Source organism: Papio anubis, chromosome 12, assembly GCF_008728515.1.
Source record: "Papio anubis isolate 15944 chromosome 12, Panubis1.0, whole genome shotgun sequence".
NCBI lineage: Eukaryota > Metazoa > Chordata > Mammalia > Primates > Cercopithecidae > Papio > Papio anubis.
This window is the reverse complement of record NC_044987.1, coordinates 69,969,087-69,985,230: the sequence shown is the minus strand read 5'-3', so window position 1 is coordinate 69,985,230 and position 16,144 is coordinate 69,969,087. Positions and strand designations below refer to the sequence as shown.

Below are 16,144 nucleotides of genomic sequence, written 5' to 3'. Positions count from 1 at the left end.
TCCCATTCCTGACTGACTCGTGTTCACCTTCTCCAGCAGAAGGGGGATGAGGCCGACATCTCTTCACCTCACCCTGGCGAGCCTGTGAGTTTGAGCTTTGCTCCCTTTGGATGATTTGAGCGTGGGAGGCACAGTCTCCTAGAAGCCTAGGCTGGCCCCTGGGCAGCCTTCAAGTGTGTGTGCATGCACACGTATGAGTGGAGGGTCAGGGCCAGGAAAACAGCAGATTCCCCTGCCCTATAGTGACTAGAAGTCTAAGGTGGAGGGGTGGGGAGGCAGGATTCAGGGGGATGAACTCCGTGGAGGCAATACTCACAGCGCTGACCCCTAGTCAGGCTGCTGGTTGGAGACAAGGGGGACCTCCAGGCCAGGTGAGACTGGCTCCTGTCAGCTCCAGTGGAAAGGGCAGGAAAGCGCCAGCCCCTGCCTGGGATTCTGTCTGAGGAAGCCGGGGAAACCTCATCTTTGTTGATGAGCAACAGAAGCACCCCACCCTGCTCACAACGAGGGGCCCATATGCTCAGTGTTTCAAGCGCAGCAGTAGAATTTAGTGTCACCTGGAACTGGGTCGGGGATACAGTCCTCTGGAAGAGTCTCAGCACACTTGAGGCAGCCACACAGACCCCCAGACCCACGTGCTGCTCACAGCCCAGGTTTCCCTTGGGGAATGAACAAAGTAAACTAACACTGCAGAATCTTAGAGCTTCTGAGCAGGAAGACATCACCTTTGCAAGAATCGCCCCATCCAATGATCCTTAACCTCTTTGGATCATGGAACTCTGAGAAATTGTTGAAAGCTGTGGATGCTCTTCCTGGAAAAACGCCCCTCCACACACAGATATACACATACGTCATTTCAGAGGGTTCACCAACCTGGGTCCCTAAGAGTTAAGGGCCTTGCTAAGCAGCACCAAGGCTAGATCTGGGGCAACTGAGTTAGGGCCAAAGCTGCTTTCTATTCAAGTTTCCTCAGCTCCTATCCCTTGGGAAATTCTTGGCTGGTTTTGAATTGCAGGTTCCATTTTCCTGTTTTACAAACCTCAGGCAGAAGCCCTCTCCTTCCACATCATCCACTCCTACCCCATACACACTTATACAAATGGGCCCCTTGGCAAGGTGTGTGGGGGCAGAGACTCCACAGCAGAAGTGGCCCCACCTGTTTCCCCTCAACCTGCCCCCAGGGTTCCAGCTCTACCTTGTCTTTTTCAGAATGTCCCCAAAGGGCTAGCTGACAGGAAGCAGAATGACCAGAGGAAAGTGTCTCAGGGCAGGCTGGCTCCTCGTCCTCCTCCAGTTGAGAAGTCCAAAGAGATTGCAATAGAACAAAAGGAAAACTTTGATCCCCTCCAGTACCGGGAGACCACACCCAAAGGCCTAGCTCCTGTCACAAACAGCAGTGGGAAAATGGCCCTGAACAGCCCTCAGTCTGGCCCCGTGGAGAGCGAGCTGGGGAAGCAGCTCTTGAAAACGGCCTGGGAGGGCAGCCCTCTGCCGAGAAGTCCAACCCAGGATGCGGGAGGAGTGGCTCCCCCAGCCCCCCAGGGGAGAAGCCCAGCTGGAGAGCCGATGGGGCCCAAGGCTGGCTCCAAAGCTGAGCTTCCACCCACTGTGTCCCGCCCCCCCCTGCTGCGAGGGCTCTCCTGGGACAGTGGACCTGAAGAACCTGGCCCCCGGCTGCAGAAAGTGCTTGCCAAGCTGCCACTGGCAGAGGAAGAAAAACGTTTTGCAGGCAAAGCCGGTGGCAAGCTGGCCAAGGCCCCTGGACTCAAAGACTTTCAGATACAAGTGCAGCCCGTGCGGATGCAGAAACTGACCAAGCTCCGAGAGGTGGGTTCCTGGGGGCCAGTTGGGCAGAATGTGTACTCCAGGTACCCCCTGGGCTGAAGACCTTAGGGCTGAACAAAGTAAACTTAGGGCCCCTGGCCAGGGCAGCTCTGGCCTGGACTTGGGCCTTGTGGAGGCGTAAATTTTGCCACTCTGAGAAGTCAGGCCTATTTATGTGGCATCTCTTTCCTAAACACCCGTTTTAGGTGCTTTTTATGTCAGTTACCAGGCAGAGCTCAGTCTAGAATCTAGGGGAAGGCAGACGTGTGGAGGGACATGTGGGCCCCTCAGTCCTGGGCTGCTTTCCTCCTCCAACTGGAGTGCAGTGGCTCATAAACAGGAATCCCTTGATGGAGTGCCCAGTCATGCCTAGGATTAGCTAGCAAGGGTGAAATAGTGATTTCCTTTGCGATGGCCCCAAGCCTTCCTTCCTGATGCCTGTTAACAAAGGCTTTAAGTCCATCTGCAAGTGTGACGGCTGCTCCGCCCATGGTGAGTTTCTTCCAGTGCCCATGGTGTCCCCCCCAGCTTCTGCTGGCCATCAAACCAGGCACAGCGGTCTCGCACGGGGCTGCCGCCCTATGCAGGGTATGGCGGGGCATCCAGAGATAGAGACCAGATAACAGGACAAAGCAATCCTGACCAGTCCTGTCTCCTCCAGAAGGCCCACTTGGAATACAAACCAAGGCACCTGGATTCCACAGAGTGGGGCCCAGCACCCCCAGAGCGGGAGGTTCCTCCTGGCTCCTCTACAGAGGGGAATGTAGGGCAAGGAAGAAAAGAATGTGCCCGATAACACTCAAGCACAAGTGAGGGGATTTCTGTGCTGGCACAGACACATTCCAATGCTGGCCACTATCCTATTCAGAAACCTTCATGATACTCTGAACTGGAGGCTCAGGGGAGCTGGGGCGTGGCTGCTGATGTTAACATTTTACACACAAAACTCTACCTAGTCAGAAAGACCCAACTAACTAGTGGATCAAACAGCACAGGGCCCAGAGGGGTTGCCAAGGTCCCAGATCTCTAGCGGAAGTTGGAGCCAAGGGGCCGACAGCCAGGGATTTACCTTCATGGGCCTCTGGTCATCAGAGCCTCCTCACTCCCTACACTCCTGTAGGTTTTGCTCACCCAGCGAAGTTACAGGGAACCTGGAGGCCCCATGTCACTAACCACTACCCTGGCACCTGAGCGCCCAGCCCCTACCCGACTCCAGAGTGCTGAAGCTGATGGGCTGTGGGCCTCTGACTTGCTAAGCAAATGGGTAAAGGGTCTTTGACCATGACTTCCACTTGGATCACGAGCACCCTCTGCTGGCCCCTTCCTTTCCTCCTTTCTCGGGGCACAAACCATTCCCAAGTGCCCTCTGCCACACAGCAGACTGAAGATCCATAAGTCACAGGGGCAAGGAGCTCTGCCAGGTGCCTTCACTCAGGGCCTTGGTCTGGTGCTAATTGGCTTAGAGCAGGTGTGAGCCCACTTGGGCCGCATACCTGTGGTCAGCATCCCATCTCTCCCTGGGCTCTGCCAGCTGAGGCCCCAAGCCAGCAATTCTCAGGCCTCACTTTTCTGGAGAGTTTAAAAACTCAAGAGGTTCCATAAAAGGCCATTTAGGACCCGAGTGTGTGGGCTAATTGCAGCTCCTGGAAGTGAGCAGTCAGGAAGATCCAGCCAGCCATGAGAGCACCAAAGCTGTTTCCAGGAGCAGCGCCATACACACCCAGGGGACCCTCCTGTCCCAGAGCCCTTAGTTCTGCCCCTGTATGTCCTTTACAAACCTCAGCCACAGTGATGCCAAGCAGTTCATTTACCCTGAAGCCCACAGACTTGTTTAAAAAGACCATGCCGAGGGTAGTCCCTCACCTGTGGAATGTGGTGCCGACAGTAGTGTTTCAGGCACCTTCACGGACTGGGAGAGGAACTGTTTCCTGGTGCTTCTCAGGCCTCACCATGGCCATACCTGCCCACCCACCTCTCAGGCTGCCCCGCTTTCCCACCTCAGATAGTGGTTACAGAACCATAGACAGAGCCAAGAGAACAACCCAACCCAGTGTCATCATCTGAAATGTTGTCTCTTTCTTTTACCACAAAGGAGCACATCCTGATGAGAAATCAGAACTTAGTGGGGCTCAAGCTTCCGGACCTTAGCGAAGCGTCTGAGCAGGAAAAAGGTAGGTGGGATTGGGGCAGATACTGTCTCAGCGAGTGCTGATTTATCTGTGCCAGATCAAGGAAGGTGAATGTGTAAACACAAGACTTCCTGTGTCTTCCTCAGGAAACATTTGCAGGTGAATGAATGAATCCGATTGTGTCTTCTGCCCCCTCAGCACCTCCAAACCTGCCTCCTTCCAGCCAGCCCCCAGGCCTTGCTGCCAGCCATCCCTGAGCCCTGCTGGCATCTAGTGGGCCTGGAAGGGTGCCTCAGGCCTGAACTTTTGACACTTCCTGTTCCTCGTACACCCAAGAAGCTGCCCAAATTGAAGAGTTCCTCTTTTCGAGGCATCACGACCATCTCTTGCTTTCTAATCTGCTGTCACCACAAAGTCCATATCCCAGCCCTGCCCTGCTGGGTAGCTGCAGGCGCCTTCCTCCGAGCCTCCGGTTCCCCGCCCACCTCCTGCCAGAACCATCTTCTGAAAATGAGGCTTCAGTCCCCACCCTGCCTCCCTGTCTGCACTCACCTTGCCGATGTTCTCAGTAGGGTTCTGATCCCTCTAGATCTGGCTGGGCAGGTCCAGCCCTGTTCCCAGTGCCCCCAGCACCCTTCCTCGGCCCCGTTCTCCAGCATGAGTATGTCGAGCCCCACTGCGAGTTGGAACTGTAAGCCCCGCTATCACTCAGCCACGTGACCCGGGCAAGCTATTCAGCCTCCCTGGGCCTGATCCCCGCTGCATATAAAACCGGGCTAATAACAGTACTTGCCTTCTTAGGTGATTATGGAGATTAAAGCAGCTAATATCTGTAAAGTACCTAAAAGAGTACCTGGTATATGACAGGTGTTATCTAGGTGTCAGCTATTATCATCCCTAGAGAAGAAGTCCCCAAGGGCAGGAGTGTGTGTGTGTCCACTGCTTACAACAATCCCTGGCACTACTAGGGCCTGCATAGGTATTTGTTGAATGAACTAATGAAATTGTATGAGATGTGGCAGGGGGCTAGGTGAGCCTGTAATCCCAGCACTTTGGGAGGCAGGTGGCTTGCTTGAGCTGAGGACTTTGAGACCAGCCTGGGCAGCATGATGAAGCCCCATCTCTACAAAAAATACAAAAATTGCCCAGGCATGGTGATGCACACCTGTAGTCCCAGCTGCCCGGGAGGCTGAGGTGGGAGGATTGCTTGAGCCTGGGAGGTCAAGGCTGCAGTGAACTGTGATCGTGCCACTGTACTCCAGGATTTCACTCTGGTGTACAGAGTGAGACCCTGTCTCAAAATAAAAATTTTTAAAAAGATGTGACAGCAGCGTTGAGATAGGTATGTGAAAATAATCTGTAATTGTAACCATAGGGCCGTGAGGTGGACAAAGAGGCATGGGCAAGTGGAGAGGAATGAGTGTTTCCAACAGGCGAGACTCCTGGCTCTTCCCTCTTCCCAGGGCCTCTTCTCTGTGGCCACTCACCCTCTTGCCTCTGTGCCTCTGTCCCCGCGGCATCTCCCTCCTGCTGGGCTGTTGCCTTCCTCTCTGAATCTATGATACCTATTCCTTAAAGCAGTGGGTTAGTCCCACCAGCTCTGCAATCTTCCTCCTTTCTTGACTTTCTTTTGTATTTTACTCTATATACTATTCCCTTTTTCAGAGGGGGTGGGGGACTATTTTTTATTGTAAATATATATAACTTTCAACTTGCCATTTTAGCCATTTTTAAGTATACAGTTCAGTGGCAGTAAGTACATTCATATTATGCAACCATCACCACTATCCATTTCTAGAACTTTTTCATCATCGCAAACTGAAGCACCATACTCATTAAAGCAATAACTCCTTATTCCCTCCCTCCCCAGCCGCTGGTGATCACCTTCTACTTTCTGTCTCTATGTATTTGACTGTTCTAGATCCCTCCTAGAAATGGAATCATACAGTATCTGTCCTTTTGTGTCGAGCTCATTTCACTTAGTAAAACACCTTCAAGTTTCATCCATGTCACTTACTCCTTTAAATTCAATCTTAATTAATAAATTTCCCATGGCATTTTCCACAGTATAAACCATTTTCACCTCTGATTTTATGTAATCTTCCCAGTTAGCTAAGAGGAGCAGGGATTCTTGCTCTTATAGTTGAGGAAACTGAGGCCCAAGGATCTCCTGACTCCAAATCTCATGGTTTGGCCATCTCATGAACAGTTTTACAACTTTTTTTTAGCTGTACAACATTTCAGACAAGCTGATTTGTAGGAGACCAGTGTGTTGGGGAGACACAAGTGGGGCTGCTCTAGTTGAAGGGGATAGAAGGGCTTGGATCCTGCATCTTCTGAGACTGTGGGCCCAAGGTACCTCCAGGGACCCAGGCTTCACAGAGCACCATTTGAAAATCCTTGCCCCGCTTCAAGCTGCTGGGAGCCAGTCTCAGCATAAGAGCCCTCTGTTTATGGATGCTTGTGTGAATGTGTCCAGGATGTCACTAACAATGGTGGAAGCCCCTAGTCTGAACAACAGTAACTTACACCTACCTATTTATTCAGCTTTAGTAAGAAGGTTCCCAGAAGTAAAATTTCAAACGGTATTTTTCCCCGAGGGCTAAATGTTTTAAATAAATTAACCATCTTTAGAGGGATCTTTTGAAAATGCAGTGTATACTTCTCTACTTATAATTTTAAATTTACTAAAGCATATTTAAAACACTGGAAAAAAACCTTAACTTTAAAATTTCACCCACAACCCCATAAATTCTGAAAAACAATTTTTTTCCTTTGCAATATTTGCCTGTATTTATAATGTTTTCAGTTGATTCGATGAATAGATACGGCTTCTTTTTCTTATTATTTTATACTGAGTAACTTCTCCTCAGTTATGATTTAATGGGTGCATAATTCCTTTTGTATTAACATATCTGTTGTTCTTTGAACTAGGATTAACAACACTAGTATAAACAATTATGGACTGTTAGCTGTTTTTCTTTCTTCCTTTAAATTATTCCCTTGAGATAAATGTTCAGACTTGAGAATCGCAAAGTTAAAGAGTAGAAACATTTGCATTTCCCAAATTACTTGCAATGAATAATGCTACTGACAAAGACTGAATGGACATCTTTCTCTTACGCGTTACCCACACTGGTGTTTGCTTCTGCTCCTTGTTATTCAGAATATATTAAGAATAATCAGTAATTATCATTGTTATAACTTTATTATTATTAGTGTGAAGTTTCATTATTATTTCAATTAATTTGCTAGGAAGCTCAAACTTAAAATGTTAAAATAGTCATTTTATTTTCTTTTTGGGTGAATTAACTTCTCACTTCTTTGCCCGTGTATCCATTTGGGTCTGGGGTTTTTCATTGATTTGTTTGTTTTTTGTTGGTAATATATGTAAACTTGATATATTATAGATAATAGCCCTTAATTGGCTTTATCTCCTTTTGGGGTCTGTATTTTAATATATTTTCAGTCTTTTTTTTTTTTTTTTTTTGCTTTTTAGTAAGTTTTGTGTTTTTTTAGAGGAATTTTAAGGAGTTTATATAATCATGTTTGCCTATCTTTCCCTTTGAGAAGTCTTCTATTATTTCAATCATTATAAAAATACTACTTCTCCCCAGTTGTAATAATAGATCTATTTTTTACTAGTTTACATTTATTTTGCTAATGCCTCTGAAACTTATTTTAATATATATGTATTTTAAGATTTAAGGTCTTTTTACCTCAATAATATTTTAATAGTGTTTATAGTTCTCTTGTGGCTTAGTCATATGTTACATTCTTTTTTATATATACACCAAAAACTAGTTCTAGGCTCCTGATTCTGTTTTATTGGGATCAATACCACCCCATTTTAATTACTGCTGCCTTATATTTTAGTGTGCAATGGGGTTAGTTTTTCCTCATTGCTCTTCTTTTTCAGAATATTCATTGATATTCTAGATACAGCGATTCAGTGCAAAATAATAGAGCAATTGGACTACAAGTCAGGAGATTTGAGCTCATGTCCCAGTCCAGACACCAATTAACAGAGTCCTTAAATGTGTTCCTCCACCTCTGTGGGCCTCCATTCCCATTTGAAATGTACACTATTTTGTATAACATTCTAATTGTGTTTGCTGTAAACCTACACATTGAATTCAGAAGAACTGTCTAAGTTTTGTTTGCTTTACAGTTTATAGACCTTTAAAGTACTTTGCAGACATTTAGTTCTCATTCAGGCACATAGTTTGTTCCTCTACTAATTTACATATTTCCTTCTTTCTCCTCTATTATATACATCTTCCATCTCTCTTACTGGGGCACATTCTATGTAGCTTTTTGCTTAAGACTCTTTTCGTATTAGATTTTCTAGCTAATAATTTGTGGCATAGGTGAATAGTGCTTGGTGTCATACATGTTTCTTGCATAAAAAATATTGTTACCAAATGGTAGAGTGATTACTATAGTGATTAATCAGTATGATTATTATTACTAGAGTGATTACTACATGCCAGATACTGTGCTAAGTGCCTTCTGATACCTAATGCTCACAACAATCTTGGGAGGTGACCTTATTTCACTCATTTTACAAATAAGGAAATCAAGGTTTGGGGAAGTTAAGGTCACGTGGTTATTAATTGCTAAAGCCGGAACTGGCACCCAGATGTGTCTAACTTAAAAGACTCTTGACTACTTTGCAGAACACCTTTCTTTTTCAAATTCACAATCAAACCATCTGTTATTTTTATTTTATCCAATTCGCCATTTGTCTTATTTGTATGCTTGTGTGTGTGTGTGTGTGTGTATTTCTCAGTGTGTATCTGTATATGTTTTACTACTTTGGCAATATTCCCTAATTCAATAATGGTGATAAGGAGAACATGTGCCTTGATTTTTTTTTTTTTTTTTTTTTGAAACGGAGTCTTGTTCTGTCACCCAGGCTGGAGTGCAATGGCATGATCTCAGCTCACTGCAAGCTCTGCCTCCCGCGTTCATGCCATTCTCCTGCCTCAGCCTCCCGAGTAGCTGGGACTACAGGTGCCCGCCACCACGCCCAGCTAATTTTTTGTATTTTTAGTAGAGACAGGGTTTCAGCATGTTAGCCAGGATGGTCTCGATTTCCTGACCTCGTGATCTGCCTGCCTCGGCCTCCCAAAGTGCTGGGATTACAGGTGTGAGCCACCACGCCCGGCCTTGTTTCTGTTTTTAACTGAGTTGTTTTTTATATTTTTCTCTCAAGCATCATGTTGTATCTTGTTACTAAATAGAGGCACAATTTCTATTTTTATTTTATAGTTATACACTAAAGTATATGATAGGTAATATAAAATATTAAAATACAGAATTTATACTTTTTATTTCTTTAAGAAAATATTTTTCAAGTTTCAAGATATATGTTGAATTTTGTTAAATGTGCTATGGATATCTACTGAAAAAATCATGTATTATATTTAATAAATTAAATATTTCCCATATATGAAAATGATTTTCCATAGAAATAAACCCTTGTGGTGTGATAGTGAAACTCATTTGATCATAGTTTATTTCTTTTATATGTACTACCAAATTCTATATATGAGTATTTCTTTTAAAGTACTCTGCAACTTTCCTGCATTAGTTAAGATAACATCTAAGTTGCTATAACATAGAGACCCAAATACAATAATGTATAGGAGAGAGAAGATTGTTTCACTCTCAAGAAACAACTCCAAGGTGAACTGATCAGGTTAGCAGCAGGCAGTGCTCCATATGATCATTTGGGGACCCTCACTCCTTCCCTGTTGTCATTTTGCCATGCCCTGAGGTGTTAGACTTGATACAAGGTCGAAGCTGGATTATGGGCAAATCTGGCTTCTCATGTGAGGGAAGGGGAGACAATGGAAGTCCAAGCTTCCTTTCTTAGCACAGGAGTTGCACATACCCCTTCAGCTCCCACTGCGTGGGTGATAAGATGGTCACGTGTCCATACCTAGCAGCAAGGGAAGCTGGGGAATGTGACTGCTGGTGGGACAGCTGGCCCTATGCCCAAATTAAACTCCATTCGCATGGAAGGCAGACAAGACATGTTGGGGGATGACTAGGTGCTTCTGTCGCATTGTCGTTTCTACTGAACAACATACTGTAGACAGTTTCTCATTTAAAGCATACGGAACTTTAAACATTTTTAACTGTTTTATTGTATTATGTAAGAAACACTGTATTATTTGACCTATCTCATTAATATTTATGTTGTTTCCACTTTTTTCTCTATTAAAAACAATGTTATAATGAATACACTCTTACATAGATCTTTATAGAGATCTGTTTTTTCCATGGGCTACTATTCTAGAATTGCAATTGATTTATTAAAAGTATTTACTTTTAAATATATATGTGCATACTGCCAGATTAACTTACAAAAAATATACCAATTTAGACATCTACTACCTACAGCAAAACTTTATTATCCAATATTAATAGGGCATAAGATGGATCTTAGAAGTAAAATTATCAGTCAAATGAATTTGATTCCTATAAGCACCAAATTTTAAAACTAAAATTAACCATGGTCGGTGTCCAACAACATATACTCCCTCTCATTTTCTGTCAGTTCTAGGGTCTGGATGCTTAAGAGCTCAAACTGCGTCACTTACCAGCTGCAAGGCCTTGGTCAAAGTTCTAATTCTCTCCACGCTTCAGTTTGTTCATCTTTAAAAGGAGGTTAATAATAGTACCTACTTTACTAAGCTGCTGTAATGTTTGCATGTGATACTGGTCTTGATTCCAGCAGGAACCTGGCATACATTTTCATTTCTGTCATTTAGGTTGCAGAACTCTATCTTGCCAGCCAAATGGATATTTTCGTACACTGTGCTCCACAGTGCTAGAGATGTGGTGGGCAACCCTCTGTGTTTAATGAATACTTGCAGACTTGTGACTTTCTTTTCTCATATTCTGAAAGCCCCATCAAAGAGCCCCATCCCCTCCCAGACCCAGGATAAAAGGCTTTGGGAGCATTTTATGAGAGCTGGCTCAGATTATGTTTATAGGCTCTAAATACAACCCTGCATATGAACTCGTGGGGAAAACTCCAGTCTCTTATGATGGTTGTTGGCTGTTCCTTTGAGAAATGGGAAAAGATAATTATCAGAACATTCTGGAGTCTGAAGAATTTTGGCTCTGCTTCAGTTTGTGAGGACTGGGAGGCTCATTTCTGTGCGGCATCTAGTCTTTCCAACAACACAATCAGTTCCCTTCTCAGAAACTCTATTGTATGCTGTTTTGATCTTTGATCATTTGCAGGTTATTTCAAGCCAAAGATGTGAGACTGACACTGGGCCAGTTCTTAGGTTGTGTGCTGGGGATGCATTAAGTGGAAAGGGTTCAGGCCCTACCATCAGGGAGAAGGCCTTGTCCCAGCTACCATTATCAGTCCCCTTGGCTATCGCAACAGCCTGCAACCTGATTCCTCTCCCTGCGTTCCCAACCCCCAACCCAGCTCACACCATGGCCAACATAGCAGCTGCAGGGATCTCTAAAAGGCAAATCTGTTTCAGCATCTTCAGAGGCTTCATTCTGCTCTTAGGAAGAGCACTTGAATCCTCAGTAGAACCTGCAAGTTCCTGGGTGGTTAACCCCACCCACTTCCCCAGAATATTCTAGGGCCACACTCTCTCACTCACAATATTTTGGCCTGCCTTCAGCAGCTCATTCTTTCCTCTTCTTAGGCATGGCACATGCTGTCTTCGGCGTGGAATGTTCTTCCTCTCTCCCTCTTTGCCTAATGAACTCCCACTCAATCTTTAGATATCTGCTCACGTCACTTTTCTTGGGAAGGGTTTGCTGGTACCTTCAGATCCCTTCTCTTTTGTAAAATCTCTCAGTGTGAAATTGTTTGGATGTTTCTCTGATTAATCTCTGTCCCTCTGGACAATGAGCTCCAGAGGATGTGGCATGTCAGTTTTGCTTAGCATTGCATCCTTAGCTCCCAGCTCATTGCCAGGGACATAGTAAACACTCAATAAACGTTAAATAAATGTGTGAACAAATGAGCTCACCTTCACTGTCTAGGAGAGGAAACGTAAGGATAGAAAAAGTCACTACGATAAATTATGATAAAACTTTAACAGGCCGTAAAGTACCTAGGAACAAAGAGGAAGAAGCAGCTAGCTCAGTGGGGTTGAGTCAGGGAAGGCTTTCAGGAGGAGCCACCTTGATCTGGGGAAGAGAAAGTCATCCCAAGCAGGGCGACAGCAGAAGCAAAAGCATATAGGCATCTTTTAGTGCTTGGCATACTTCAGGAACAGAAGGAATGTCATGTGAACTAAGTGTGAGCTACATGTCCCAGAGAGATGGGCAACACGGTGGGAACAGTGGGCTGGGACCAGGGTAAGTGGAGGCTTTGAAGGCCAATTAATGTGTTTGAATTTCATTTAGGACACTTTGGAAAGTCAGAGAAGCCTGCAGGTAAGGAAACATCAGGATCAAATCTTTATTTTATTTTATTTTATTTTATTTTATTTTATTTATTTTATTTATTTTATTTTATTTTATTTTATTTTATTTTATTTTTGAGACGGAGTCTCGCTCTGTCGCCCAGGCTGGAGTGCAGTAGCCGGATCTCAGCTCACTGCAAGCTCCACCTCCCGGGTTTACGCCATTCTCCTGCCTCAGCCTCCTGAGTAGCTGGGACTACAGGCGCCCGCCACCTCGCCCAGCTAAGTTTTCGTATTTTTTAGTAGAGACGGGGTTTCACCGTGTCAGCCAGGATGGTCTCGATCTCCTGACCTCGTGATCCGCCCGTCTCGGCCTCCCAAAGTGATGGGATTACAGGCTTGAGCCACCGTGCCCGGCCCAAATCTATATTTTAGAATAATTCTTCTGGACAGATTGTGAGAGCTGGCCTGAAACAGGAGAGGCTAGAGACAGGGAGACACCAGGTAAAAGGATAGGGAAGTAGCCTAGTGAGAGGTAATGAGGTGGTAGTGAATGTGGACATGACAGTTTGACAGCTATTGGAGATCAGCTTGTCAGGACTTGACGAGGAGATGGAGCTGAGAGGCAGACCAGGAATACCACCAGGTACCTGTCTGTATGGCTGTGAGGGTGATGAATTGTGAGGCAGGAGGAGGAGTTTGCTTGAGAAGGAAGACAGTGAATTTGAGTTTGGACATGCCAAATGCCCATGGAAAACAACTTGAATGCAACAGACAAACGTGGTTTTGCATTCTGGCTCTACAGCGATGAGCTGGACCCTAGAAAATCACTTTAACTTAGCTGAGCTTCAGTTTCTCCAGAAGATGCATTTCATAATACATTCTTTGTACTTTTAGAAACCAATTTCTCTTCTTTGGAGGAAGCAATTACCAAAATTCAGCAAGTCCTACAGTTTCACTTCACTTCAAGTTCAATTAAATTCTAATACTTTTAATTTCAAGAAAGTATATCTAGTAGAATCTCCCTCTTTTTCCCTTGCTACTTCTGTTATTTGTGGATAAGGACGTGTTTAAGCTATTTTTTATTTGCAGGACTATTGTAAGAAGTAACAAAGTGTATCTACTGCATAGTTGATGTTCAGTAAATGGTGGCTCTTGAAATGATTTTTTATTCTCCTTATCCAGGTGGCAATATCTAGGAGGTAGTTGGCTATCTGGACCTGGATTTTGAGGGACACGTAGGCTGAGGCAGAGAAGTACATTGAATGGACAGTCCTTCCAAAACCCCCAGTCTAGACTGAGAGCCTCAGGTCTCGGGCAGGAAAGAGGCCTCCCTGAGAAGAAAGAGGTAAAGAAAGTTTATCCCCAACTAGCAGCTTTGACTTTTAGGAACCATCCTGGGACTCAGAGCATCTTTAACCAGAGCCCCAAAAGCAATTTCTGCAAGTTGCTGACATGGTCAGAAACAAGTATTTTCATTGGAATGAGATAGTACTGGGAGATATATTTGAAAATAATTGCATTACTTTTGTTGAAAGTGGCTTATCTTCATATCTAAAAATTCAACCAATAGTGAAAAATACAAGGAAGAAAGTAAAAATAGCTTACACTAAACACCTCCTCCCCCACAAATACAGAAGGAAGAAGGGAAAAAGAGGGAGATTATACTACATATACTTTTTTGAAATTAAAAGTATTAGAATTTAATTGAATTTGAAGTGGAACTATAAGACTTGCTGGATTTTGATAATTGCTTCCTCCAAAGAAGAGAAATTGGTTTCTAAAAGTACAAAAAATGTATTATAAAATGCATAAAGGGTTTGGAGTTACTGAGGTAGTGTTTTTGTACTATATGTTTTAAATTTGATCTAAACTTTGGACCTGGCATTTGTTTTAATCAGGTATGGTATGACATAGAGACCTGCAAATGATTCTCATGAAGGAATGTACTCACAGATGCCTAATAGCAGGACATGTGGCACATCACACAAAGCCCCTTAGGGAAGGACCAGGGTGGGTCAGAAGGTAGAAGTGGTGAGGGGAATGATGGCCCCAAGCCTTTACTGGGGTTTTCTTGGGAAGGAAAGGTAGAGGCAGGGTAGGTACCCTGAGTATGTTTAGAGTTGGCTAGTGTGAATAATTTTGGCAGGTTCTAGGCCCCCAGTTGTCAGGTACTGGCCCTGGGGTGATTTAGGGGGAGTACTGGCTTGGTGTGTGAGAATTTGATAAAGGCGATGTTTGCAGGTATGGGTTCTGTATTGGTTGGTTTGTATTTCAAAGACGCACTTGAAGGAGAGTTGTTTCCTAACTCTAAGAATCAGCTAGCCTTGAGAGGGGCTGTCTCTCCAGGATTAAGTCATCAAGTGACAGAATATCAAGAATACAGAAGATAAGAATATTTAGTCACTACAGTGGTAGCTACTGACTTCCTGCAGGAAAAGATGAGAATGGCCGAATATCTTCCCACCTTCACGTTTCTTCCTACCTTTCCATTTCTACCTCTACACATCTTGAATTCTTCTTTGTACATCGTCAAGGTTATAACATTTACATTCCATATTCTGTAATTATGGTTTCCACAGTTATTTAGCCTTAGACTTAAATGTAAAAGGATCTCACGTTCACCACTGGTCCTTTTACCATGGTTCATATTTCCCAAATTTATTCTGATTTATGTCTTGTTTAGCTGGATTTTGTTTTCCAACAATTTTCCGGAAAGAGTTCAGAGGTGCTATGTTCCCTGAGTTCTATCACATTTGAAAATTTTGTCTTAATTATTGAAGGACATCTTGCATGGTTATAAAATTCTTGGGTGACTGTTTTCCTTGGAACTGTGTAGATGTTGCTCCACTGTATTCAAAGTTATGGAGAAGGCTGGGACCAGCTGATTTCTAGCACCTCTTAATCTTCACTTTCCCTTGTAGATGTCTGTCTGTTTTTTTTGTATGAAGCATTTGAATATATTTTTCAACATGATGTGGTCTGTCAACCCGAAGCGTTCAACTTTCCCCTCAAGTGAGGAAAATTTTTCTTCTGTTATATCTTTGAATATGTCCTTTGTTCCATTTGTTTTGTTCACTACTTTGGAGATGACATAATGCATAGATTGATCATCAGTGTCTCAACTCCAGGTCCATTATTTTATCTCTATATACTTCAATCTTTCTTTCCTTCTTTGCATTCCTTATGGTTACCCAATCTCTACTACCCTCCTGTAATTCCATTTGAAGCTATATCTGCTTTATTCCTTCATTTTTCCAATAAATTGGTTGGTTGTATATTTCCCAATTTCTTGATTAGTCCTTTTATTTTGGTCTTCAATTTGATTCCTTAAATAGCAATCATCTTCCATCTTTGCATGATCTTCTCATCCCAACTCTAATTTCTTAATTTTTTTTCAAGTTCTTATTTTTTCTAGAGTCAAAGTATTTATGGTATATATTTTGCACAGAAGTGTACTTTTGCATTTTTTGATGTGTTTCTTGCAACTATGTTTCCATCCTGACATCTGTCTCCTTCAAGTTTCCCTTTTCCTTCCTTTCTACCATCCTTCCTCTTTTGTCTGTAGTATTTTTGTATAGTTGCCATGCCATCTGTTTTCGTTTTCTTTCTTTCTGATTTGTACATTTCTACCTTGATTCCTTTTCCCTAGATATATTGTATTGTAAGTTAATTTTTGTTGACTCCTTCCCACCTTAGCTGAGATCTCTTTGCCTTCCCTTTAGTGCTTTAGTTGAGGATTGTATATTTTGTGTTTGTTTTGTTACTGCTTGGGTGGTGGGGAAAAGGGGAAGTTAA

At 43.8% G+C, this 16,144-nt stretch overlaps 1 protein-coding gene across 1 annotated transcript in view; it reads left to right on the top strand.

Moving 5' to 3' along the window:
• The window catches only part of MRVI1 (murine retrovirus integration site 1 homolog), an 87,719-nt gene that overhangs the window by 32,491 nt on the left and 39,084 nt on the right, over positions 1-16,144 (top strand). Inside the window, 3 exon segments of the mRNA XM_021926088.2 lie at positions 37-84; positions 1,210-1,827; positions 3,917-3,995. Coding sequence (XP_021781780.2) covers positions 37-84; positions 1,210-1,827; positions 3,917-3,995 — 745 coding nt within the window.